Source organism: Desmodus rotundus, chromosome 1 (genome assembly GCF_022682495.2).
Source record: "Desmodus rotundus isolate HL8 chromosome 1, HLdesRot8A.1, whole genome shotgun sequence".
NCBI lineage: Eukaryota > Metazoa > Chordata > Mammalia > Chiroptera > Phyllostomidae > Desmodus > Desmodus rotundus.
Genome location: NC_071387.1, coordinates 54,239,982 through 54,264,664, shown reverse-complemented (window position 1 = coordinate 54,264,664; position 24,683 = coordinate 54,239,982). Strand labels below are relative to the sequence as shown.

The following is a 24,683-nucleotide window of genomic DNA, read 5'->3' as shown; positions in this document are numbered from 1 at the left end:
CTTAGGAAAGTTGGGTCATTGCCTTCTTTTTCTGCCCTGGAGCAACATGTGCATTCTTTTAAAAGCGATCTCTCACTTATCTCATGTTTCTAAGTTTATGAGTATCTTTCCGTTTGGAAATCTCTATTCTACACTCTCCAGGAGAAGGCACACCCAAGGCCAGCCTGGGCCCGCCCTGCCGCGCTGCCCACCGAAGATCTGCCCAAATAGACTGGGTCTCCGCGCGGTGGGATGGGCCAATCAGAAGAAGTTTGGCCCTCTGCAGTTTCCGTCCGCTCACTAGGAGGCGCTGCGGCGGCCGCGGCTGCTCCCGGGGCAGTAGCGGGCTGGGCGGTTGGGCTGCCATCTGAGGCTCGTGGCCATGGAGTGGGGCTCGGAGTCCGCAGCCGTGAGGCGCCACCGCATCGGAGGGGAGCGGCGGGAAGGCCCGGTAGTCGCGCCGCAACCAGATAGGGAGGCCCCGGCGCTGGAGCCCTTGGTGGACGCGTGCGGCCGCAGCGCGAGGACGCGGAAGCGGAGCGCGGCGGGTAGCGGAGGCGCGAGCGGGGCTGCGTGGACCGGGCTGTCTGAGGCGCGCGCCGCGCTGGGGCTAGCGCTCTACCTGCTCGCGCTGCGGACGCTCGTGCAGCTCTCGCTGCAGCAGCTCGTGCTGCGTGGGGCCACTGGGCACCACGGGGAGTTCGACGCGCGCCAAGCCAGGTACTGGCCTGTGCTGCCCGGCCTGCGCGTCCCCTACGTCCCCTGCGTCCCCTTCCAGAGTCTGGGCACCGCACCTGTGTGCGTTCGCCCCTGCGGGATCGCTCAGGCTCGTGGTCACAGCCTGACTCCACGTGGGGGTGGGGTGGCTTTGCGCAATTCACAGGATGCAGGGCTCGCATTGCCCCCTGTTAAGCTGGTGGTGTAGATGGGGATGGCAGGGGGCTGTTCCCGCTTTTACGTGCCCTTTCTGCCCCACCGGACAATAGTTTGGTTTAGTCGTACCTGATCTTAGTGGAGCAACTTCCACTTTTTACTAGTCCTTTTGCTTCCCCAATGACATGAAGGAACGTGAAATTTGTGACCTAGCCAGTTTTGTAAGTTCGGTTCCTGGGAAGATGTCGGAAGGGGATAATGCAGTGGTCTTTTTGAGGATGACAGACCTCACATGAGAGCTATGGAGGCTCAGCCTGGAAGATTGCACTTCAAAAGTTTACAATTTCAGAAGTTTCAGATTTCTTCCTGAAGGTTATGTTTGTACCCCTGGTGTGTAAGGTTTATTTATTTTTTTTAATGAAAAAAAGAAAGATACCATTAAGTGCTAGAAAGGTAATTACATAAAAAGTATTGTAACATAAGTGTGTCAAAGCTCAAAGTTAAAAGCTAGCAGAGTTTTTAACAGCCACTGTGATTTTAAAGCTTTTTATTTTGAATACAATGTGCTGGAAGCTTGTTTTATTAAGGTCCGGAACACACCTGCCCCACCCTCCTTTTTCCCCACCTGGAATGCAGTGAAAAGAGAAAACATTTTTCTTTGTTTTAGGGGTAGAGTTGGTTTGGGCCTGAATTGAAGTAATTAGGCCTTGTGTGCACACCAGGAGGGCTGAGTCGTTTCCTCACAATAAAAAGGGTCTTTTTGTTGTTTATTTATTTAACCTATTGACTTAATTGTCTTTGCTCGTTGGTTTCCTCTTGGGAACCCAAAATCTGTAACCCTCCAGCACAGGTTACCTGAAATAATAAAAGGCTGCCTTAATTTTTTTTTAATTTAGAGTTTATTTTTCAATTATAGTCTGCATTCAATATTTTGTATTAGTTTCACATGTACAGAATAGTGGTTAGACAATCATGTGCTTCACCAAGTGTTCCCTCAAAACGGACAACCTTTTTTATGTGAGAAGTCAAAGAACTTGTTTTTGATGTTGAGGGGGATTATAGAGGAAAAGTTGTTCTGTGGTAAGTGTTAATCATAATTTTTTTTTGGTGGCTTTCAGGGATTATCTTGAACATATAACATCCATTGGCCCCAGGACTACAGGAAGCCCAGAAAATGAAATTCTGACGGTGCGTTATCTTTTGGAACAGATTAAACTGATTGAAGTTCAAAGTAACAGCCTTCACAAGATTTCAGTAGATATACAGCGGCCCACAGGCTCCTTTAGTATTGACTTTTTGGGAGGTTTTACAAGCTACTACGACAACATCACCAACGTTGTGGTAAAGCTGGAACCCAGAGAAGGAGCCCAGCATGCTGTTCTGGCTAACTGTCATTTCGACTCAGTGGCAAACTCACCAGGTTTGTACCAGTTTTTCAGTTATCTTGAAGTTGACACAGCCCAGAGACACCATTTTCTTGGACAAACATTATCTGTGATGGCAGGCAGTATAATTAGAATAGTATCATTTAGTTTAAGAACTGACCCCTCACTATTCTCTGAAGTGCTTTATTTATTTTTTTAGACGTGAGTGCCAGCAGCCCTGTGACAGGACGGGGAATGTTGCAGGTAGACCGAAGCAGCTTTATCAGTGTTCCCAGTGTGTGTCCCTGAGTCCTGGAGTTAGGTTCTGCCCCTTCAAGTGTTTACTCAGCCAGGTGTTGGTGCTCGGCCTTGGGGATATGGGATAAAGGAACAGTGCTTGCCTTCACAGGACACAAGGTTTGGTTGGAGGACATCTTTCCTAGCAGTTTCTGTCAACCTGTAAAGTAAGAATTTTGGCCCAATGGGGATGCCATACTGTTAGAATACCTCATTAATCCATAAATCTTCCTCTAAAAATACTTTGTCAAGATAGAATGCTTGATGTTTAGGACGATGCCTGACACCATAAATATTTTGGATGAATGAGAATCTCTAAAACTAAACTTTCATTTAAAAAATGAGATTCATCAGAGCAGTGTTTTCAGTAATTATTAAAGAGATTTTAAGTAGGGAAGAATAGAAAATTGTAGCATTTAACAATGGAGTCATAGCATGTTAGAGTAGACAAGACCTGAGATGCATCTGGTTCAAGGCCCTCATTTGACACAGGAATACACTTAGCTGATCACCACTGGTCCGAGGGAAGTGGGACCATGTGCTGGGTTTCCTGGGCAGTCGAGTCTTTCAGCTACATTTGAAAGGAAGGAGAGTTCATGCTCCCTTTGCCAATCTACTTAGCGTAAGCTCTTTCTTTGGTCAGCTTCTGATCTGTAAAATGGAGATAGTAGTACTTTCCCATTGGCATTGCTTAGAGAATAGAGCCTGGCATGAAAAATGCTTTTTCTTTTTCCTTTTTCTTTGCTATCAATTATTTTTTTCCTTTTTATTGAATTTATTGGGGTAACACTGTTTAACAAAATTATACAGGTTTCAGGTGCACAATTCCACAACACATCATCTGTACACTATATTGTGTACACTGTATTGTGTGTTCATCACCCCAAGTCAAGTATCCTTCCAACACCATTTATCGCCCATACCCTCCTCCACCTTCCCTCATCCCCTACCCCTCCGCAGTCACCACACTGTTGTCCCTGTCTGTGATTTTTTTCTTTCTTTCTTTCTTGCTCAATCCCACCACCTAGCACCCAAATCCTCCACCCCCAACAGCGGTCAGCCTGCTCTCTATCTATGACTCTGTTTCTGTTTTGCTTGGTGGTTCACTTTGTTCATTAGTTCCACATATGAGTGAACTCCTGTGGTACTTGTCCTTCTGTCCTTCTCTGGCTGGCTTATTTCACTTAGCATAATGCTCTCCAGGTCCATCCCTGTTGTTGCAAAGAGTAAGATTTCATTTATTTATTTATTTTTTGTGTGGCTGAGTGGTAGTCTGTTTTGCAACTGTACCACAGCTTTTTTATCTTCTCAACTGCTGATGGGCACTTGGGCTGCTTCCAGATTTTGGCTATTGTGAATAATACTGCAGTGAACATAGGGGTGCCTATATTCTTTTGAATTAGTGTTTCAGTTTTCTTCAGATAAATTCCTAGAAGTGGAATTGCTAGGTCATAAGGCAGATCCATTTTTAATTTTTTCAGATAACTCCATACTTCTTTCCACAGTGGCTGCACCAATCTGCATTCCCATCAACCGTGCAGGAGAGTTCCCCTGCTTTTTTTTTATCCTCACTCTAGGACATATTTATCTTAGAGGGGAAGAGAGAGAGAGGGAGAGTAGCATGGATGTGAGAGGGAAACACTGATTGGTTGCCTCCTGTACATGCCCCAACAGGAGACTGGGAGACCGAACCTGCAACCTAGGTGTATGCCTTGACTGGGAGTTGAACGATGCTCCAACCAACTGAGCCATACTGGCCAGGGTGGGTTCCCTTTTTAAATTGTTACTAATATTTCTGGATTATTTGAATTTATAGCAGACCCAATATGATAATCTAGTTATATAAAATATAAAATAAAATTTATTTGCTTGATAAAATGATTCATCCTAGGACATAATTAGAAAGTGCCAGTTGCATTTAGAATGTAACATTTTTTTTTTACTTTTTAATTTTTATTACTATTTTTTTACTACCAACCTGAGGATATGTTATTTATTTTAGAGAGGGTGGGGAGAGAGAGAGTGAGAGGAAAGTAGAGAGAGAGAGAGAGAGAGAGAGAGAGAGAGAGAGAGAAACATTGATGTGAGAGACATCAATCAGTTGCCTCCCAAGCACATGCTGAGTGGGGATCGAACTTAGAACATTGGTATGTGCTGTGACTGGGAATGGAACCCTCCACCTTTTGGTGTACAGGACAATGTTCCAACCAACTGAGCCACCTGGCCAGAATAAATGTGAAATGCTTCTTAAAAATCATACACACCCCTGGCTGGTGGGACTCTGTTGATTGGAATGTCATCCTGTAAACTGAAGGTTTAATTCCCTGTCAGAGCACATGCTTAGGTTGAAGATTCCATCCCTGGTTGGGGCATGTAAGGGAGGCAACTAATCAATGTTTCTCTCTCTCTCCCCCCACCTTCCTCTCTAGAATCAATAAATATATATTAAAAATGAAAAAATTAAAAAATCATACACATATTTCCAAGAAGACTACATGATAAAAGCAACTAGATTTGAAAAAAAAAAACCCTGAGGTTTCAACAAAACAGTGAATTGAGCACATGGAGTATAGAATGATCGGTGAAAAAGGTGAGTTATTGACTGTCAATAAGAGTGGTTAGCAGGACCAATGTGAATTGTTTCGGGCAGGAGAGATTTGCTTGCATTTGTAGCATGAGAAGAAAATGACATCATTCGCTCACTTCCATATTAGCACAATGTCTCAATGACACATTTATTATGAAATTGTCATTTCTATTAAATTTTTTAAGATGTTAAAAAAATCAGTATATACACATTTGTTTTTATAAAGTCAGAACTATCTTTGTGTGAGCTAGGGAAACCAGTGATCTTTTATGCCTATTTCAAAGCAGTAATTAAATAAGTGTCACCCTATGCTCACTATTACAGTGCCTAAATTCTGGGAAGGGACAAATTGACACCATGGTTATTTAAGAGCATTTTGTAATAAACATGTGTATACAAGTATTAGAAACATAGTTCCATATGTTACAAATCATATATATGGGATCCGATAATGATAGGATGGCATTTTTGTGGGTCATTGGAACTCAATTTAAATTAAAATTTTATAAGATTGCCTATACCAATAATCCCAATGACATTTCTGTCAATATTAAATTGCTAAAAATTGTCAAAAAAAACCCACAAAACCACACATAAAATAGACTATCACCTAAATCCTTTCAGTGGAGGAAGTAATTGAAACATGGGTATTTTAAAAAAGTTCTCAGCAACAATACGTGGACCTTTGGTACTAATACAATTAGAAGTAATGTTATCCACAGAAAGGACTTAAATGTCTTCTTGGGTTTGCTGCGTGGTTCCAGGTTGTGGTAGAAGCCACATCGAGTTATTTTAGGAGTGGCTTTAATTTCGGGGTTAATTCTAAATGGAAAGGTGTTGGTTAACCACCCAGGTCTTATAGATACTGATTTCTAACTTGCCTTCACTTTCTTAAAGATATTTGACTGTCTAGTTCTGTTCTCAGACAACAGAACCATTAAAATAAAGAAAGATAAATGGACAGTTTAACTTTTTACTCAACTCTATATAGATATGTCTCTTTCAATTTCCCTTTCTCTTTGAGTAAAGAAATTTTTATGGTTTGATTTTTTTAAAAAATTCTTTTTCTTTTTGTTTTTTTATTTTAAGGTAATTCACAGTCTCAAAGTTAAAAACCATTAATTTCATTTGGTTCCTGGAATGTGACACTTTTTACTGATAGCTACATATACTTCTGGCTTGATAGTTGTTAGTAGTTATTACTTAGTTTCTCTTTGATTAAAACACAATCCAGTAATAACTGCCAAGACAAGTAATAGATAATAAGTAGTTTCTTCTTGAACTACTTATTAGAACATAGGAAATAGAGTCTGGAATTTAACAACACCAAAACAAGCATTAAGGAAGGCTGCAGAGCCTTCCTTAAGTTCGCAAAGAGAAGGAAAAACTAACATTGAATGCAGACTGCATTTCTTTGCAATCCTCACGACACACCTGTGAGGTAGGTATCATTAGCTTACTCTCTAGACCAGGAAGTTGTAGGGTAAACAGCAGAGCTAGAATTTACTTCCAAGTCTTTCTTACCTTAAAACCCATGCTAAACTCTGTAGTCCCCTGCCGCCCAGTGTGTAAGTTGGAAAATGCTATTGTCTGGGTTGTTATTAATGCCTGTTTACTTTGATTACTATTAAACTTTTTATTGAAAATTTTAAATGTGTACAAAAACAGAGAATTGTTTAATGACCTTGAGTGTACCTATCACCTAGATGTTGTTTCTTTACTCCCCAGCCCTGCAACCCTCAATTATTTTGAAGAAGAACTCAGCTATGTCAGTTCCTCTCATTTCAGTCCGTATCACTGAAAAATAAGGACTCTTTTTTTACGCTCATAATACTGTGAATTACCTCACTTAAAAAATAATATCAGCCCTGGCTGGTGTGGCTCAGTGGATTGAGCACCAGACTGCAAAGCAAAGGGTTGCTGGTTCGATTCCCATTAGAACATGCCTGGATTGTGGGCCAGGTCCCTAGTAGGGGGCGTGTGAGAGGCAACCATACATTGATGTTTCCCCTCTCTCTAAAAAGAAATAAAATCTTAAAAAAATATATCAGCAAATGTCTAATCAGTTCTTTTAGCTACCTCTTATCGTGCTTTAAAAAATCAAGGCACTAAAGTCATCTTTATAATCACTTTTAATTAATATATGAAGTTTCTGAATCAAGAAGTTAGGTGATTTGATGAAGTCCTCTGCTTTATCAGTGCTGGGATCAGGGATACTAACGTCAGTAGTCTCCTTTCCTGTCTTAACTAGGTTTGGTGTCATCTTTGTACTTCATCACATCTCCTTGTAGAAACCTTAAAAAAAAATGCCACACCATTCAAAGTGACCCCACTGTAAATGCAGAGTGATCTGAAGGCCTTATGATTTTGGCAGGAAAACAAGCAGGAAGGGAGTGGGTGGCAGGGAAAGATGATCTATGAAGCTGTGACCACCAGAAGGGGGAATATTATAGAGGATGTAGATAAGGATAAAGAAGGGAACAAATTGCTTTGGGTTTATGAGAATGCCAGGTTTTAGTATTAATTTAGGTCCTATCTGGTTGATTATTCAGCAAGTATTAATTAAGTGACCACTCTGGCCTAGGTTTGGTTCTAGACATTGAGAGTAAGTCAATAAGCAAACCAGACAAAGATGTCTGTTCTCAATGGAGTTTACTGCTGGTGGATATAATTGTCACCTGATGGTGACAAAGCTATGCTTTTGGTCTTGTATAATAGTTACATGATTCTTCCTTGATGAGAAAACCCCATTCCTGGCCCTGATGATTCATACTGTAAAGATTTTAAAATTTGAGAAACATACCTGTTTTTCTGACATAAAGGTGCCAGTGATGATGCAGTTAGCTGTTCAGTGATGCTGGAAGTCCTTCGGGTCTTATCAACATCTTCAGAAGCCTTACATCATGCTGTTATATTTCTCTTCAATGGTGCTGAGGAAAATGTGTTGCAGGTGAGATTCTACTGTTTTAAATACAAGGCTTGAATAATAATGATAATAATAATAGCTTAAGCATTTTGATTATTCATTTGAGTGATATCATAAAATCACATGCAAAATAAATATTGTACGTGGTAGTACTTTAAAAATTCTACAGCCACTTATGTACACATGTTCAACATTTGAAAACTCAACTTAGAACAGGTCATTTTGTTAGTGTTTGATTCATAAAAGGGCTCTGTGCTGGCATAATTATTCACCTCAGGTTTTGTTTGACTCAGGAGTTTTGGAGATGTTTTAAGGCAGGCACACAGCACGGATAACCCGGCCATGTGGATCGTCCCTTCCTATTATTTTGACCTTTTGCACAGCCTCACACTTACCAAGGATGTTGTTTGGTACCACTTATGGAAATCAGGCTGCCTTTTGTGGTGGGAACTTTCCACTCAGCAAACCGCACACAGCCATTATGCATGGAGAGAGAAACACACGTCTTTAGATACTGTCTTTGAAAAAAAAGATTATTTTCCTATTCTTCCCCTTGTTAGATGTTCTGTCTTTAAAATAAGTAAAACGGAGACTTTGATAATCTCACATTGTTTAACATATATTTGTTTTCTTTCTGTCTCATTCAGGCCAGTCACGGTTTCATTACTCAGCACCCCTGGGCCAACTTGATTCGTGCATTTATTAACCTGGAGGCAGCAGGTGTGGGAGGGAAGGAACTCGTATTCCAAACAGGTATGTAAGGCTGAACAGGGTGGGGAAAAAATAGGGTTATAATTGTGAGTACATGAAACAGAGTTTATTCTTGTGTTATTATTTATTAATAATTATTTTTGAATGACTGTAAACCTACTTTTGCACCACCCTGTATTTTTATACTGCATTGTATACTTTAATGTAATTCTTGTTTATAAAAATGGGAAGTTTTTAAAAATACCGTATTTTCCTATATATACCATATAGTGTATGCCCATGTTTTGTGAGCTTTATACACAGGACTGTTGTGCCCATTATTATACCCATGGTATGTAATCATTATACTATGTCATATATAATGCACTTCCTTATTTTTTCCTCAAAAACTTGGGCAAAATGCATATTATACATTGCAAAATACAGGTAAGTAATCTCCCAATGAAATTAATGTTCTTTTTATTTTTTTAATTTATTTTTACTTTTAAAAAAAATTTTTTGGTTTTAAAATTATAAATCATGGTTTGAAAGAGAGGGGAAAAGCAAACAAAACAGTAAGCTGATTATAGGTCTGAGGGAATCTAGGAAAGGAAAATATAGAGAAAATTAAGAGGGTACCAGTTTGGATGAAATCCAGTGGCCCAAATCCCAGCTTCCCACCCACACCCCAGTCCTTGGAGTGAAGAATTAGATCAGTTTTGTGCAGGAATTTTTTAAAAAATTCAAACCACAACAAAGCTGAGTTGGCTTCTCTCTGAGCCTCCCAGATTATCGAATGTCTGTCCCTCTGGCCAGTCCTCTGTGTTCACCACAGACACTGTTTAGCTCCTAGTCCCAGTGTGGGGTTTCCAGGGAGTGTGAACATGAAGTTAGAAAGAGGCTGCTTCACAGTCTAGCCCTTGCATCTACCCAGACTCCATATGGAGTTCAGGGCTCCCAGGGCGGAGGGGCGGGAGGGGCAGACCCTGCCCAGGCAGTCTTCACCGTTGGAGAGGGCATCAGATAGGCATATCGAGGACTCACCCTCCTCCCTCCCCCCACCCCAACTCAGTTGGAGGGGGAACAGCTGTCACCAGAGCCTATGATGGTGAAGGCTTCAGCTCAGCACTGAGCAAACATCAGCGGTGAACCTGAGGGCATCCAGCATTGGAAGCAGGTTAAGAAGGGTGGTGTCGCTGGGGTTGCTTTGTTTGGGTGGCTCCTATAAGCCCCTGAGGAGTTATCCAGGATCACAATGCTGGAGACGTCACTGTGGGCCACAGAGAGGTCCTTGATGTAGCTGCCCAATTCCAAAGTGCAGTGCTGTCTGTAGTATTTCCTCTTGAGCATGCTTCTGCTATAGTCCAATTTATCTGCCACAGTGGAGTGGTAAATCTCCATGCTTGCTGTGAACACTACTAGCTCATACTACTGGCTTACCATTTCTAAGAAGAAACAGACACGGGGCCTCCCATGCACGAAAAACCAGACAGGATGTTTGTCTGTTGCCACCTTGAGGATGGAGTCAGGAGGTGTTCCAGGTTGTATTGTGGGCCTCAGAACCCCATCATGATGGGACTGAGTAAGTATCTCATCCAAATCCAGCATCAGGATCTTCCTTTTCATCTGGCCTAGCTGATTCTGGGACACAGGAGATAAGAGAAAGATATCTTATCAAACAGTTTGGTACTGAATCACTGTTCGGATGTGCCTCCCAATAAGGTAAATGAAGATGCTCTACAACTTGGTGGCAAAAGCCAGGAACGTGCGCAGCCCCAGCAGACACTGCATCCCCATCCTCAGGGCAGGGGAATGGCCCAGCTCCGCCAGCATACTCCAATCCCCCACCCCCACCCCCTGTCAGGAGCGGGAATGAGGGCCCCAAATGGCAGGAGAGGCTGCAGAGAGGGTCATGGAGCTTGCAGTTCAGAAAGCCACCCCAGAGCGAGGAGAAAACTCAGTGGAACCAGGAGCTGGGGGACAGGCGTGGGCAGCCCGCATGGGCCCACATGGGCAGGGAGGGGCACCAACGGCTTCCCAGAGTTTGTGGCCAGCGGAGATCTCAACTGACTAGGACAGAGTCCTCTGAGACCAGGAAGGAAGGGGATGGAAAGTTGGGGGAGAGGTTGGTGGGGGGAGGGAACTAGGGAGAAAGAGGGAGGGGAAGGAGTGAATGTTCTTTTTAAAGCATGAGATAGTTTTAGTTAACATTTTTAAGCAAATATTAATACTAATATTTGTATAGTGCTTATGTCATATGTTCAAAGCATTATGCATATGTGTCACATGATTCTCAAAACAGCATGAGGGATAAGTACTGTCATTATCCTCATTTTACAGATGAGAAAAGTCAGGCGAGAGAGATGATAAATTGCCTAAGGTTTCACAGTTGGTGAACAACACACCAGGATTTAGAAACCTAGTCCAGGTTCTGAGACCTTGTTCTTAACAACTAACCAGATTGTCATATAGGCAATGAACTTTGTTTTATCCATTATGTATGATTGTGTTAGAAATTATATTAAAGGACAGTCATTTCATGAATTAAAATGAGAAAATTTACCTGTAGTTTAAGGATTTGAAATTTATCACTGAATTAATTTGAATGTCATAAAAATCCAGTAATATTTAGTCAGCCAGAGAAATATTTTTAGTTTTACGATTACACATTTCTAAGGATAACAAGATTATAAATTACAAGGGTAACTTATTGATTAAGTATCAGTTGTCATCATTCTTAGTAGAATTCAAAGCTCAGTTTTGTTCTGTCAGGGCATACTAAAATCAGACCTTGGAAGTTCCATGCCATTCCCAACTCTGTTAGAAATTGGAGTAGTGCATTTTAGTGAGAGATGTGGCATTTACCAGAAGTTTTATAATGAGGAGTGTGTTGGGACATGAGATGGGCTAGAAATAAGATGATAAAGGAACTGATTGTTAACACCCTTTGCAGACATGGTATTGTTTAAATTATGAAGATATGCTAAGATGTCTTTCTAACCTAAACAATACCATATTGTAACATTCTCCATACAACTTATTTTAAACCTTTGCCCTTTAAAATGTATGTATATTTTACTTCAGCTAAACTTTTGAGAATCTCAAGGTTGTGAGGTCAGAAGCAAGGTTCTTTCTTTTCAAATCTCGGACCTTTCTGCTTACTCTTACTATTCATCCAATTAATGAGAAGCTGGTATCTAATATATATGAATAAGTAGATGCTACACTGTTATCCATTCTCTCAAATTCTCTCACATTACATCAGGGAGGAACACTAGATATATTAGGTTGGCCAAAAAGTCCATTTAGTTTTTTCCATAAAATAAAAGACACCAGTAACTTTATTGATGTGGATATTTTGAGTATGTTGGCTATCTCCCACATGGTATAACATGATTATTCTCAAATAATGTCTTGATTTGATTGCTATCAACTTCAACTGGTCTACCTGACAGTGGACCATCATCTGGTGAGAAATCTCCAGCACGAAAATTTGCAAACCCCTTTGACCCACTCAATCAGTCACAGCACCTTCTTTTACACTGCACAAGTCTTTTGCATTTCAGTTGCATTTTTACCTTTCTTGAAATAATTTAGCATAATATGCCAAAAATGCTGAATATTTTTTCCATCTTCAATATTAAAATGGCTACACAAAAATTCACCAATTTTGAAAAGTTTTTTTATTTTTAAATTTTTTATTTTTAAGTATATTTTATTGATTATGCTATTACAGTTGTCCCATTTTTTCTCCCCTTTATATCCCCTCCAACCTGCACTGCTCCACCCTCCCATATTCCCCTCCACCCCTTAGTTCATGTCCATGGGTCGTACATATAAGTGCTTTGGCTTCTCCATTTCCTATACTATTCTTAACTTCCCCCTGTCTATTTTATGCCTACCAATTATGCTTCTTATTCCCTGTACCTTCCCCCTGATGATTCCTCTCCCCCTCCCTTTCCCCCTCCCCACTGATAACCCTCCATGTGATCTCTGTGTGTGATTCTGCTCCTGTTCTCGTTGTTTTAGTTTTTGTTTTTTAGGTTCAGTTGTTGATAGTTGTGAGTTTGTTGTCATTTTGCTGTTCATAGTTTTTGATCTTCTATTTCTTAGGTAAGTCCCCTTAACATTTCATATAATAAGGGCTCAGTAATAATGGACTCCTTTAACTTAATTATGATGTGCCTTGGTGTGTTCCTCCTTGGTTCCAATTTCTTTGGGACTCTTTGGGCTTCCTGGACTTCCTGGACTTCCTGGAAGTCTATTTCTTTCTCCAGATTGGGGAAACTTTCCTTCATTATTTGTTCAAATAAGTTTTCAATTTCTTGGTCTTCCTATTCTCCTTCTGGCACCCCTATGATTCAGTTGTTGGAGCGCTTAAAGTTGTCCTGGAGGTTCCTAAGCCTCTCGTCATATTTTTGAATTCTTGTTTCTTCATTCTTTTCTGGTTGGATTATTTCTTCCTTTTGTTTCAAATTGTTGATTTGAGTCCCAGTTTCCTTCCCTTCACTGTTGGTTCCCTGTATATTTTCCTTTATTTCACTTTGTACAGCCTTCATTTCTTCCTTCATTTTGCTACCAAACTAACTCATTTCTGTGAACATCCTAATTACCATTGTTTTAAAGTCTGCATCCAACAGGTTTTCTATCTCCTCGTTGCTTAGTTCTTTTTCTGGAATTTTGATCTCTTCTTTCATTTGGTCCATATTTCTTTGACTCTGTGCACCTGTTATGTTGTAAGGGACAAAGCCTTAAGTATTCACCAGGGTGGGGCAACCCTCTTTGCTGCATCATGGCGCTGTATGTGGGGGAGAGTCAGAGGGAACAACGTCTCTCGCTTGCTCTGCTCCAGCCCCACTTTCCGTCACTTCCCTCACTTCCCACAAGTGGATTGTGTCCTTTCAGGTGCTGATTCCCAAGAGGGTGGGTTTGTATATGTTCTAGGATCCTGTGGACCTCTCCAGCATACTCGCCTGTGAAGCTGGGAGTTTCTCCCACCTTTGCAACCCCCACAGGTTTTACAGCCAGAGGTTTTGAGTCTTTAGTTTCCTGTTCAACCAGTCCCCACCTCACCGTCGTGGTCCATAGCCTTGCCACTCATCGTTTCCTCCCGGCTACCTATTTCCATCCCTCTTACCAGTCTGGATGAATGTTTCTTTAACTCCTTGGTTGTTAGAGTTCCATGCAGGTTGATTTTCTGGCAGTTCGGGTTGTTTATTGTTTTTAAATTGGTTGTTACCTTCTTTTGGTTGTGCAAGGAAGTGAAGAATTTCTACCTACGCCTCCATCTTGGCCAGAACCCAGTTTTTTTTTTTTTTTTTAATGCATGGTGATATGACAGCCGTCACAGTACAATCTAACAAAATTCTTTTGAACGAAGTAAAAGATAACTAAATACTACTAGAGCCATCTTAAGGAAAAAAACAAACTTTTTGGCCAACCCAGGAAAAACCACCAGATCAAAAAGCAAAAGAAACTTCTGTAAGCAAAGAGGATGCTGTATCTTTCTTTCCTCTGATGAAAATGTCAGGGCTCCACATGGGCAATATTATGTCTTTGCATATTTTCCCTCTTGGAAGTATATTATATGTTAAATGCCTTCATATGTGTGCTTTTAATTTATCATCACAGCTCCTTGCCCCTTGTACTCCTATGACCCAAAGAAAAACTAGTCCTAGGATTTAGATTGTACCTTTCCTGAATTTTTTTAGTGCATATGTATAAATGCATACATATTTTATGTGTATACATGTTAATATATTTTGGATATATGTAGTCCAGAGAGATTCAGACATATTTACCTAGGGTTAGTGAGGTCTAGACCCAAGTCAATTCCTTTGTTTGCATTTATTGAGTATTCACTTTTGCTAGGTCTGACTACCTTATAGTCTGTGTTATTTTTACTAAATGTGGATAGTTTTATATAAAAATTCTACAGTTGTGTACACTTTATCTGTAATTGCATTATCTGGAAGGACATAAACTGTATAATAGCAGTCACTGCTGGATGGTGAGTGTCGCTGGTGGAGCTGTGGTGGGTGTGACTGCAGTGGAGGATGGGGCAAATGTAGCAAACCAGTGTGAACTCTCCCATGCTTCTTCATGAGTTTAAAGCCAGGACTGTCATAACTGCTTGACTTAAACTCTTCACAGTTTCTGTATTGTTTAAATTTTTGCATTGCAATATGATTACTTTAATAAGGCAGTAACAGCCTTGTTACTAGTGAACAATTTATGTACAATTTAAATGTTTTACTGATTTTAAAATAAAATCCCCACATTTCAGAATTATTTTTTTCTGGAGGGGCATCCTACATAAGATTTGGAGAGATTGTTTCTCCCTTTCCCTGACCTTTATACAGTTTTTTCCCTCTAGGTTCTGGTATCTTATTCTTGTGGCTAAACTGCACACCCAAAAACTTCCTGGGTGCTTTCTGACATTCCAGTACCTCTCCAGTATCTCTCTCACTTCAAGATGCCACTGTTTACAAAGGACTAGCTTTCCAGTAGGGATGGCTTTCAGAAAGTAATTGTCGCTTCCATGTTGGATTAAAAGGATAAAGGCCTCCTGGGTTTGGAGTTGTGTTTGGGAGTGTATGCGAGAGTGCTCTGTCCTCAGCTTCCCTAACAGGCCCCTTTTCCCTGTGCAGCAGCACTTGTCCTATGCTGGAAACTTCTCCATTAAAACAGTTTGTACTCTAGTGCTCCATTGTCACTTCAGACAGAGACATTCACTTGGGGAGTTTTTAGTGACTAGAATAATCATTACTACCTAATTTTTAGAAAGGGCCAGAATATGTGAAAAAATGACTTGATTTTTCAGGCTAGTGATTTATATCATGAGTCAAGAAGGCTTGATTTAATAATTTTGGAAGTGTTATAGAATCCATGCAGATTAAACCAGTAATATATGTTCCTTGTAAAAAAATTCAGATAACTATCAACCTTGAATAGAAGAAAGCTCATCAGCAAAAGAGTCACAGATTCCGTTTTTTCTCTTGTGAAAAAATATTCATGCCCTCGTAATCCTACCACCCAGGGCAAACCAGTGTTACAATTTAGTCTCTACTCTTCTGGGATTTTTTCTATACATGCACATTAATATATTTTTATACAATATATATCTTTCAAAAATGAGATCACACTTTATCTGCTATTTTATAACCTGCTTGAGACTGCATTCCTTTAAAAAAATTACAGCTTTGTTGAGATATAATCCACATACTATACAATTTGCCTATTTAAGTATAAAATATACTGTTTTTTAGATATTCATAGAGTTGTGCAGTCATATCCACAATCAATTTTAGGATCTTTATTTTAATTAAAAATTTTTGTTTTTATCCTCACCGGTGGAGACATGCTTATTGATTTTAAAAAGAGAGGAAGGGAGGGAGAGAAACATTGATTGGCTGCCTTCTGTTCGTGCCCTGACCAGGGATCCAACTACAACCCAGGCATGTGTCCTGAGCAGGAATTGAACCTGCAACCTATCTTTTGGTCTATAATATTTTCATCATCCTAAAGAGAAACCCCCAGATCATTAGCAGTCTGGCTTATTTTACTTCATATAATATTTTTTTGAGCTTCATCCATGTTACAGCATGTATCTATCAGTACTTTATTATTTGTAATGGCTGAATTATATTCCATAGTATGGGTCATTCGTCAGTTGATGGGCATTTGGGTTGTTTTAACTTTTAGGCTGTTATAATGCTGCTGTGAACATTGGTGTAAGTCTGTGTGGATATATATTTTCATTTCTTTTGGATTGATAGCTAGGAATGGAATTCCTGGGTCATATGGTAAATTTGTGTTTAGCTTATTTTTTTAAAGATTTTATTTTTATTTTTAGAGAAAGGGAGGGAGAAAGAAAGGGAGAGAAACACCATTGTGGGGTTGCCTCTCGTGTATCCCCAGTCGGGGACCTGGCCTGTAGCCCAGGCATGTGCCCTGACTGGGAATCGAACCAGTGACCCTTTGGTTTGCAGGCCGGCGCTCAATCCACTGAGCCACACCAGTCAGGATTATGTTTAACTTTTTAAGAAGCTGCCACATGACACCATTGTTTTAGTTTAGAAGAAATGTAAATTCAAACAACAGTAAGAATTTTTTTTTATATTAGATTTGCATGGTAAGTGAAATGATAATGCCCAGTGCTGATGATTATAGAAGAATAGGCATTGTTATAAACAGTTGGTGGAAGTGTTGATTGATGCAGATTTGGGACAGCTTGACAATATGGACCACTTTATAAACTGTGCAAACCCTGCCCTAGCTGGTGTGGCTCAGTTGGTTGGAGCATTGTCCTGTTGCTGAAAGGTTGCGGTTTTGATTCCTCGTTGGGGCACATGTCTGAGTTGCAGGTTCAGTCCCCAGTCCGAGCGTGTGTGATCCCCAGTCTGGGTATGTGGGGAGGCAGCTGATCAGTGCTTCTCTCTCACATTGATATTTCTCTCTCTCCCTTTCTCTCTAAAAGCAATGAAAAAAAAAATGTCCTTGGGTGAGGATTTAAAAAAAAAAAGGTGCAAGCCCTTATATCCAGGTGGTCCGCTGGTAGGAATTCATTGTTGCACACAGACGCATAGATCTAAGAGCAAAACAATTGAAAACACCTTCTCAGTCCATGTGTAGGAGATTGGTTACATTAGTGATGACTTAAACATTTTTTTCCCCATTTTCAGTCAGTAATATTTTCCCTCCCTATGAAATCATTTCCTTCAGCTCACAAACATGCTTTTTCTTTCTTAAAGAAAGCCACTTTTGACCACCCTCATCCCCCAGCTACTGCTCCTTTCTCAATTCCCATCTATTGCAGAATTCCTCAAGAGAGTGGAATAACTTTGTTCCTGTTTTTAATTAGTTGTAGTTCAGTTTCAGCTTGTTCTTGCAAAAGTCACATTGTTAAATTCAGCAGTCAGTTCTCAGGCCCCATGTTACTTGGCTTCCATAACATTTGCTGCTCTCAGTCTCCTACTGATACCTCCTTTTCTTTTGGTGTTGTGTATTCATGCCACCAACTGAAGTTAGAATGAAGTAGAGCAGTGGGAACGATGCTAAGGTGGGTCTGCTTTTACTGGACTTTCAGGAAACTGACTTTTCATTCTTGACACAAGATGTACCTCCTTTCAGTATCACACATGCCATACTCTTTGCATTAAGAAAGATGGGGCTCATTCTTTTAAGAAGTGGCTGCACAAGATACTGGAAACATCAGGGGATTTAGATGATGGCAAGAGAAGGAATGTAAAATATTTCTGTATCTGCCTCCCACCTTTCTCTGTGAGGTAATTAGGATAAGAACTTCTTAATACCTTCACCTTTTCACTCAGTCTCCCCACTGCTCTCCACTCTGGCAACCACCAGTCTGTTCTCTGTGTCTATGAGTCTGCTTCAATTTTGTTTATTTTGTCCTGTGGATTCCACATATAAGTGAAGTCATATATTTATCTCTCTGACTCACTTATTTCACTTAACATAATACCCTCTAGCTACATCTATGCTGTCGCAAATGGTAATATTTCATTCTTTTTTATGGCTGAGTAGTATCCCATTGTGTGTGTGTGTGTGTGTGTGTGTATCTCACAGCTTTTTTGTCACTGGTCTATTGAGGGCGCTTGGGTTGCTTTCTTATCTTGGCATTTATAAATAACACTGCACTGAACATAGATATGCATATATTCCTTCAAATTAGTGTTCTGGGTTTTTTTTGGATATATGCCCAGAAGTGGAATCACTGTGTCAGGAGGCAGCTCCATTTTTAATTTTTTTGAGGAACCTTCATACTGTTTTAAGTACTGGCTGCACCAATCTGCATTCCCACCAACCTTGCACTAGGGTTCCCTTTTTCCCACGCCCTTGCCAACATGTTTGTTCATTTATTGATGATAGCCATTGTGACAGGTATGAGGTGATATCTCAGTATGGTTTTAATTTGCATTTATCTGATGATTAGTGATGTTGAGCATCTTTTCATATGTCTATCGGTCATTTGTATGTCCTCTTAGAAAAAGTGTGTATTTAGGTTTTCCGCCCATTTTTAAATTGGATTGTTTGGCTTTTTTTTTTTTTTTTTTTTTGATGTTGAATTGTATGAGTTCTTTATAAATTTTGGATATAACCCCATACGGAATGTATTATGGATGACTATTTTCTTTTATACAGTAGGTTGTATTCTGACTTTGTTGATGGTTTCCTTCGCTCTGCAAACACTTTTTAGTTTGATGTAATCCCATTGATTTATTTTTTCTTTGGTTTCCCTTGCTTAGGGGCCAGCAAAAATAATGACCCTTTTTTATTACAGAATCTTTTATTACAAAATCATAAGCATGTAATTCTGTAATATATCATACTTAAGCACACCATATGGCATTTTAGGTGAAATGTTCAAATTAAAACTATAAATTATTACACCCATGTTTTTACTGTATCAACCACACTCAAGCAGGCCTTACTTCTGCTGGACCCTTTGTGTGTGTGTGTGTGTGTGTGTGTGTGTGTGTGTGTGTGTCAGAAAATGTATTACTAAGAGAAATGTCAGATATTTCACTGCCTATGTTTTTGTCTAGTTTTATGGTTTCCAGTCTTAACGTTTAGGTCTTTAATCCATTTGGAGTTTTTTCTTGTATATGGTGTAAGAAGCTTGTCTAGTTTAAATTTTTTGCATGTATCTGTCCAATTTTTCTAACACCATTTATTGAATAGACTGTCTTTACCCATTGTATGTTCTTGCCTCATTTGTTGAATATTAATTGGCTACATATGCATAGGTTTTTTTCTGGACACTGTTCCATGGATCTGTTTTTAAGCCAGTACCATGCTGTTTTGATTACTGTCATCTTGTAATATAGTTAGATATTAGGTAGCATGGTACTCTTAACTTTGTTCTTCTTTTTCAAGATTTCTGTGGCTCTTTGGGGTCTTTTGTGGTTCCATAAAATTTTTTGAATTATTTGTTTTAGTTCTGTGAAATATGCCACTGGTATTTTGATAGAAATTGTGTTGAATTTATAGATTGCTTTGGGTAGTATAGACATTTTGATGACATTAGTTCTTCCTATTCATAAGCACAGCATATGCTTCCATTTATTTGTTTCCTCCTCAGTTTCTTTTTTCAGTGTCTTACAGATTTTTGAGTATAGGTCTTTTACATCCTTGGTTAAATTTATTCCTATATATGATATTATTGTCAGTGCAGTTGTAAATGGGATTGTTTTCTCAGTTTCCCTTTCTGCTACTTGATTGTTGGTGTATAAACATGCAGCCAATTTCTGAAAATTTATTTTGTATCCTGCTACTTCACTGAATTTATTTATCAGTTCTAGTAGTTTTTTAGTGGATTCTTTAGGTTTCTCTCTATATAGTATAATGTCATCTGCAAATAGCGAGAGTTTTACTTTGTTCCTTTCCAATTTGGATGCCTTTTATTTCTTCTTGTCTGATTGCTGTGGCTAGGACTTCCAGTACTGTTTTGAATAAGAGAAGTGAAAGTAGACATCCCTATCATGTTCTTGATCTTAAGTGAAACACTTTTAGTTTTTCCCCATTTAGTATGATATTATCTGTGGATTTGTCCTGCAAAGTGTTTAGTATGTTGAACTTTGTTTCCTCTTTTCCCACTTTTTTGAGAGTTTCTTTCTCTTCCTTTTCCTTCCTTCCTTCCTTCAATTCTTCCTTCCCCTTCCTCCTTCCCTCCCTCCCCCCTCCCTCTCTCCCTCCCTCCCTTCCACCCTTTCTTCCTTCCTTTCTTTCTTTCTCATAAATGGATGCTGGATCTTGTAAACTGCTTATGCTGCATCTATTGATATGATCATGTGATTTTGATTTTTTGTTATGTGGTGTATCACATTAATTGATTTGCAGCTAGAGTACCAACCTTGCATCCCAGTGATAAAAATCTTTGATCATAGTGCGTGGTCTGCTAAATTCAGTTTGCTAATATTTTGTTGAAGATTTTTACATCTATGTTCATTAGGAATATTGGGCTATAATTTTCTTCTTTTCGAGTGTCTTTATCTGGTTTTGGAGTTAGGATAATGCTGGCCTCAGAATGAGCATTGGAGTCATCCCTCCTCTTGAATTTTTTGGAATACTCTGAGAATGATGGGTGTTAGTTCTTTGAATGTTTGGTACAATTCATCTGTGAAGCCATCGGGGTCCAGACTTTTGTTTGTTGTAAGTGTTTTGATTACTGTGTCAATTTTGTTAGTAGTAATTGGTCTGTTTAGATTTTCTTTTTCTTTTTTATTCAGTTTTGGAAGATTGCATGTTTTCAGGAATTAATCCATTTCTTCTAGTTTTTGTATTTGTTGGCATACAGTTGTTCGTAATATTTTCTTATAATCCTGTGTATTTCTGTGTTGTCAGTTGTTACTTCTCTTTCATATCTAATTTTATTTATTTAGGTCCTTTCTTTTTTGTCTTGGTGAATTTGTTAAAGGTTCATCCATCTTGTTTATCTTTTCAGAGATCTAGCTTTTGGTTTTATTGATCTTTTATATTGTTTTTTTAGACTCTCATTTATTTTGGCTCTGATATCTATTTTTCTATTTCTTCTACTGGGGGTTTTGTTTGTTGTTCTTTTTCTAGTCCCTTAGGTGTAAGGTTAGATTGTTTATTTGAGATTTTTCTTGTTTCTTGAGTTAGGCCTGTAATATTATGAAAGCGGTCCTCTTAGGACTGCTTTTTTAGTGTCCTATAGGTTTTGTGTTGTTGCATTCCTGTTTTCATTTGTCTGAAGGTACTTTTTAAAAGATTATATTTAGAGAGAGGGGGAAGGAGGGAGAAGGGGAAGGAGAGAAACATCCATATGTAAAAGATACATCAATCAGTTGCCTCTTGCATGACCCTAACTGGGAACCTGGCCCACAACCCAGGCATGTGCCCTGACTGGGTATCAAACTGACGACCTTTAGGTTCACAGGCTGGCACTCAATCCACTGAGCCACACCAGCCAGGGCTGAAGGTACATTTTGATTTCTTCCTTGTTCTTGTTAACTCATTCACTGTTTAGTAGCTTGTTATTTAGCCTTCATGTGATTGTGCATTTTTGAGTATTTTTCTTGTAAATGATTTCTAGTTTGATACAACTGTGGTCAGAGAAGATGCTTGTTATGATTTCAATCTTAAATTTATTGAGACTTGTTTTGTGGTCTAACCTGTGGTCTATTGTAGAAAATGTTCCATGTACACTTAAAAAGAATGTATGTTCTGCTGCTGTGAGGTGAAATGCTCTAAATATTAATTGAATCCATTTGATCTAGTGTGTCATTTAAGGCTGCCATTTCCTTAATTGATTTTCTTTATGGAAGACCTATCAGTTGATCTCAATGGGGTGTTAAATTCCCCTACTGTGGTTGTATTACTGTCTGTCTCTTTATGTCCATCAAGATTTGCTTTATGTATTTAGGTGCTCCTCTGTTGGGTGTATAAATGTGTACACGGGTTTACAGTCTTTTTGTTAGATTGATCCATTTATCATTATATAAAGTCCTTCTTTGTGTCTAATTATAGCCTTTGTTTTAAAATATATTTTGCATATATAAGTATTGCTGCCCCAGCAATACTTTTTAAAAATTTTCCATTTGTACGAATGATCTTTTCCATCCCTTTACTTTCAGTGTGGGTATCTTTCATTCTGAAGCGCGTCTCTATAGTCTCTCATAAACAGCATATATATATAGTGTTTTCTTACCCATTCAGCTACCCTATGTCTTTTGATTGGAACATTTAATCCATTTACATTTAAAGTGGTTATTGATAGGTATGTATTTATTGCCATTGTTCTTTATAACTTTCTTTTTTTCTTCTTAAATAAGTCCCTTTATTAAAAATTTCTTGTAGCACCAATATTGTGGTAATAAACTAAAATTTGTTTTTGTTTTTTTTTGAGGGGGGGTTGAAAAGCTCTTTATTTCTCTTTCCATTTTAAATGGTGCCCTTGACAGGTAGAGTAGTCTTGTTTGTAGGTCCTTACTTTTAATCACTGTGATTTTTTTTCGTGCCAATTCCTCTGGCCTGAAATGTTTCTGGTGAGAAATCAGCTGACAGTCTTATGGGAGCTCCCTAGTAGGTAATTGTCTTTCTCTTGATGCTTTCAAGAGTCTGTCTTTAACTTTTGCCATTTGAGTTATGATGTATCTTGGTGTGGGCCTCTTTGGGTCAACTTGTTTGAGACCATCTATGCTTCCTGGACTTGTGTGGGGTTTTTTTTTTTTTTTTACCCCATTAAGGAATCTATTTCTTCAAATTGGTTCTCAATCCCTTTCTCTACCTCTTCTCTTTCTGGTACTCCTATAATGCAGATGTTGTTATGCCTAATGTTTCAGAGATCCCTTAGACTATTCTCATTAATTTTTTTTTCTTTTTGTTGCTCCATTTGGGTGTTTTCTGCTACTTGTCTTCCAAATCACTGATTTGATGCTCTGTTTCATCTGACCTGTTGTTGATTCCTTCTAGTGTATTCTTTATTTCACATATTGTATTCTTTATTTTTGACTGGTCATTTTTATGGCTTCTGTATTCTTTTTTACATTCCCCATCTCTTTGTTTAAGTTCTCACTGAGTTCATCCATTCTTCCCCTAAGTCCCTTGAGCATCCTTATAACCATTGTTTTGAACTCTGTGTCTGGTAGATTGCTTATCTTCATTTCATTTAGTAGTTTTTCTGGGGATTTCTTTTCTTTCATTTGGGACATGTTTCTTGGTCTCCTCATTTTAGCTGCCTCTCTGTAATTGTTTCTGTGTATTAGGTGGATTTGCTATGTCTTCTAGTTTTGGTATGGTGCCTTGATGTAGTAGGTGTTTTATTGATCATAGTGATGCAGTCTCCCTGACCACCTGAGCTAAGGGCTCCAGGAATGTCCCTTGTGTGTGTTATGTGAGCCCTTCTTTTGTAGTTGATTCTTGATTTCTGTTGGCCTGTGAGTGGGGTAGACCTGAGGGTCTACTTAGGCTGGTTAACTATGAGGGCTGGCCATGACCACCATGTATATGCTGCTGTGAGGGGGGGCTCACTCCACAAAGCCAGATTTGCACCAGCAGGGTCTGGTGTCTTCTGGGATCTTTTCTTGGGTGTGCCACATGTGGAGCTAATTGGGTTGTGCTCTAAATTGGTTTTAATCCCACCACTGGGTGTGTTATTTCTGGGGCCTCTTGGGAAGAACTTTGGTGCATGGCAATGTCAGATGCTGCCTGTGGCTGGTCTCGGGCTACCTGTTTGTTAGCTACAAAACAATCTACAGGTTGTGGCTAACTCTTCTGGGCCTAGCTATACCTGGGAGGGGCCAAGCTGTACACCAAGGCTGGCTTCCACCAGCACTGAGCACAGGTCAGCAAAATACTCAAGGTGACTCTGAGATCTGGCTCTGCTTGCTGGCGTCATTTTAGGCTCAGTCACTGAATGAGCCTCTGGTTGCAGGCACATGAGGTGTGTTCTCAGTGAGTCACCAGGTAGGTGTGAGTAGTGATTGCTAGATTAATACAGATTCAAACTTAAGCACCATTGCTGGGCCTGAGGCCACTCAGCAAGTTTCAGGGTACACCAAGGCAGCCAACACACTCGGGTGCCTGTGGACCTTTGTGGTGGGGGTACGTCTCCGAGTTTTCAGGGTGAGCCCAGCAGAGTTCATCAGGCCCAAATAGACCAAGATTTGGCCATGTGAAGGGAGGGCTCTGCACAGGAATGCTGGCACCAGTAAGGTGTGTGAGGGAAAAATGGTCCTTGCTCTAGACCCCCACAACTCAGTCTTTCCCTCCTTGAGAGCCTTCCAAAGAGAGGCTGTGCCAAGGGTCCAAACTGGCCACATCCAGCTGACTCCTTTGCAGGGTATAAGCTTGGCATGGCAGGGCTACTAGTAGTTGGGAGGATAGGAGAATCTCCACTGCTAGTAGAGATTTGTGCGAAGGAAGTGCTAGTCAGGTGAGGGGGCAGGGGAATGGACCCTGCCTGAGCCCACAACTAGGTCTC

The 24,683-nt window shown here is 39.7% G+C and overlaps 2 protein-coding genes across 6 annotated transcripts in view; one reads left to right on the top strand and one right to left on the bottom strand.

The window, feature by feature from the left end:
• The first annotated feature begins 274 nt into the window (after positions 1–274).
• Positions 275–24,683, top strand: part of ERMP1 (endoplasmic reticulum metallopeptidase 1) — an 86,004-nt gene continuing 61,595 nt past the window's right edge. For all 5 annotated transcript variants that reach the window (XR_008426859.2, XR_008426860.2, XR_008426861.2 and 2 more), the window contains exons 1-4: positions 275–699; positions 1,971–2,272; positions 7,923–8,050; positions 8,674–8,779. Coding sequence is in view for 2 of the 5 variants with exons in the window: in XM_053924388.2 (XP_053780363.1) it covers positions 362–699; positions 1,971–2,272; positions 7,923–8,050; positions 8,674–8,779 (874 nt within the window). In the remaining 3 variants the exon portion in view is untranslated. The remainder of the gene's footprint in view (positions 700–1,970; positions 2,273–7,922; positions 8,051–8,673; positions 8,780–24,683) is intronic.
• Positions 9,807–10,549, bottom strand: CTDNEP1 (CTD nuclear envelope phosphatase 1). Its single transcript, XM_053915103.1, is given in 2 exon segments — positions 9,807–9,925; positions 9,928–10,549. Coding segments are annotated over 2 exon segments (741 nt in total).